Source organism: Saprolegnia diclina (assembly GCF_000281045.1).
Source record: "Saprolegnia diclina VS20 unplaced genomic scaffold supercont1.27, whole genome shotgun sequence".
Classification (NCBI taxonomy): Eukaryota; Oomycota; class Saprolegniomycetes; order Saprolegniales; family Saprolegniaceae; genus Saprolegnia; species Saprolegnia diclina.
In genome coordinates this window covers 84,694-87,678 of record NW_008246094.1, presented here as the reverse complement: position 1 = coordinate 87,678, position 2,985 = coordinate 84,694, and the positions used below count along the sequence as shown (strand labels likewise).

Sequence of the window (2,985 nt, the reverse complement as noted above, 5' to 3'; positions counted from 1 at the left end):
CCGGGCATCGACACGTGAAAGTACATGCCGACGCCGTTGCTCAGGACGCCGGGGCTCGCGGCGAGGTCCTTCCGGTGGTCGTTGATAAAAAGTTGGTATTGGTTGTAGCCGACATCGTTGCGCAGGTGCACGTGGAGGCCTTCTACTTGGTGCTCGTTGTGGATTTTGGTTTCTTGGAAGAAGACGCACTGCCGCGGGTGCACGAGTGCACTGGAGACAGCGTGACCGTACTGCTTCACGCCGTTGAGGTTGCATGTGGTGATCGTGACGGGTGGTAAGCCTTGGAGGATGGAGCCCGCGAGGACCTTAGTACTGAGAGGGGGACGGGTCCTCCCAGAGGTCGTCGAGGTCGCCCACCTCCAGCGGGCCATCGCCTCGGGACGCCATGTTCTGGCGCGTTCCGACAAACGGCCAGTCCTTGGCTGCCACGAGGGCATTCAGCTTGTCCAGGTCGTCGAGCATCTCGCACGTGCCATCGGTCGTTGCGAGCTCAATCAGAGCCTGCGTCTGCTGCCACAAACTTTGGCAGAACGGCGCGTGGGCCAGATTGCCTCGGTGAAAGAAGCTGAGGAGCGTCGCTGACGAGAGCGCACGGACCCCATTCATCATTGCGATGGCCTTGACGGGCGTGCGCGCAATATACGCGACGACGGCGTCGTTTGCATACACAAGTGGCGCTGAGACGGCAAGCACGACCTCGGCGAGGGCAATCAGCTCTTCCGCAGCGAGGCTTGTGAGCACGTCTTGTTCTTCATCGGCGTGTGCATCGCGGAGCGACATGCGAGGTAGCAGCTTGCCGGTTTGCACGTTGTTGAGGTACGACGTCATCCCTTCGTTCGAGAAGTTCGCGCCGACTACTTCCTTGTAGAGGACGTCGAACGGCTTGGCGTTGCCAAACGTGGCGCGGAGTAGCCGGTTAAGCATCCGCTGTCTGACAAAGTGCTCGAACGCCGTGCGGTTGTTGCGCGCCATCGCCTGAAGCTGCGCGCCGGCCGCGAGGGGTTGTTGCTGGATATGACGACACGCGGCGTCAACGCAGCCCATGTTCGTCAGTTCGACCAGGTCGAAGCGCTTGTTGTCCATCTCGTCGGCGGTCGTCACGGCGTGGTGCTCGAGCATAGCCGCAGCGGCCTTGTTGCCTGCAATCGCTTCGTCGAGCACTTGGTCGACCGACTGGGCGAAGCGGCGGACGCCGCCGAGCGACACTTTCGTGCTGTCGATGCGGGCCGCGTGGCCGGCGCCCAATTGTAAGCCTGTGCGCGCAGCGACGGGAACGTACGTCTCGAACGTGGCGCCCGCGTGCACCGTGGTAGCCTTCTTGATGTCGAGGGTCATGGCCGTGTCCAGAACCGCGTAGAAGCTCTTGGTCACCCAAGGGCGCTGCGACGCCTTCGTCGTGGAGTCGGCGTCACGCTTTTGGCGGCGAGTGACGGCGGTCCACTTGGCCGTCGGCGTAGATGGAACCGGCTTTGTCTTGCCCTCCTCTTCGCCACGCGCTTTCTTCGCAGCCGGCTCGACAGGCTTGCTGCCTGGCTGCTGCGTAGGTTTCGGCGTCTGTGGCAAGGGTCCCGTCGACAGAGACAGGTTGTACTCCATGTCCATGGCGAGCGTCTCCAAGTTGACGCGGCGAAGCTTGCGCTCGAAGGCCGACTCGTGGTCCTTCGAGTAGATGCGGTGCCAGCGCCGGAAGATCATGAGCTCGTCGGCGCACTTGTCGCCGACCTTCAGAAAGGCCGGCGTCTCGAGCCCGCGAAAGTAGAGGCGGAAGCGGGCGCCGCGCAAGCCCGTCGACGCCGCAGCCGTTACAGCCGTGGCGTAGAAAAGGCGCGGCTCGACCGCGTAGATGAAGTTGCAAAAAGCGGTCTCCTCCTCGAGCGACTGGAAACCCGTCGGGATGTCGATGAAAAAGCACGCATCAAGGACGCCGACCTTCGTCATCATGCAGCGCTGGGTGACGCCCTGCGCGACCGGGATGTCGAAAGTGCGGCCCAGCAGTCCTTCGAGAGCGGCGGGCGTCGCCACGTCCCACTTCAAGGTGTTGGTACGCGGGATCCGGTTGACCGTGATGAGGTCGGCCAGCAGGGGTACGACGCTTGCCGGCACCAACTGGTTGGCGTGAAGGACGGCTGCCAGCACGGCCTTCTCGTCAAACTTGTACTTCAACTTGGGGTTGGCCTTCAGCTTTTCCTTGGTACTAGCGTCGGGCCCGATGTTCATGAGCAGGTGCCCGAGTGTCGCGCGCCGCGGCATCGTGGCGCAGGCGACGACGGCACTGTACGTCCAGACGCCTGTCGCAGCTTGCTGCTGCAGGGCGAGCAAGTCCACGTCCGCCGCCGGGTGAAACCCGACGTCGTGCGCGTGCGATAACGTCTTGCCGTCGTCCAAGGTCTCGGCGTAGCTCTTCGCCTTGGTAGGCTGTTTCTTCTTGGGTTCCGTGGCCGGCGTCGACTGCTCGTTAGCGGTCTTGGCAGCCTTCTTCGGAACCTTTGCCGCCTCGGTAGGTGTTGGCCACTCTGCCGTCGCGGCAGGTGTTGGCTCCTCTGCCGGCTCGGGAGCCTCGTCGTGCGGCGGGTCCATGAACACGTTCCATGCTCCCGCAGCGGTGTCATCCGCGTCGCTCTCGGCGTCGTTGGAGGCCTCTGGGATGTCCTGCATGTCGTTGTCGTCGGGTGTGACGTCGTCGGTCGCCGTAGCCGTTGGTTCCGCGACCTTCTTGTTGGCGCCGGAACCCAAGGCAGTTGTCGCCGTGCGTTTCTTCGTTGGCGTGTCCATCGTGACGTCCTCTGCCTCAACAGGCGCGGCGCCAAGTAGGATCTCGCCCATCGCGCTAAAGCCGCCGGTGATGATCTTCGACATGGTCCGGCCGGGCGTGACCGTTGGCGCGTGGGTCGCCGCGTCCTTCGTCGAGCGCGTGTTGGGATGAGTGTTGGTCATTCGTACTTAGTCGGATCGGTTGGCTGCGTGCTTGCTGGCAAATTGAGGACT

At 63.1% G+C, this 2,985-nt stretch overlaps 1 protein-coding gene across 1 annotated transcript; it reads right to left on the bottom strand.

Moving 5' to 3' along the window:
• On the bottom strand, nt 1-2,964 carry SDRG_08710 (hypothetical protein). Its single transcript, XM_008614605.1, has one exon. It carries the CDS (start codon nt 2,932-2,934, stop codon nt 307-309), a length of 2,628 nt encoding a protein of 875 aa, XP_008612827.1. The 5' UTR covers nt 2,935-2,964; the 3' UTR covers nt 1-306.
• Between the last annotated feature and the right edge of the window lie 21 nt (nt 2,965-2,985).

Coding starts and splice junctions, on each gene's coding strand:
- SDRG_08710 (XM_008614605.1), bottom strand. CDS start 2,934: ATGACCAACACTCATCCCAACACGCGCTCGACGAAGGACGCGGCGACC.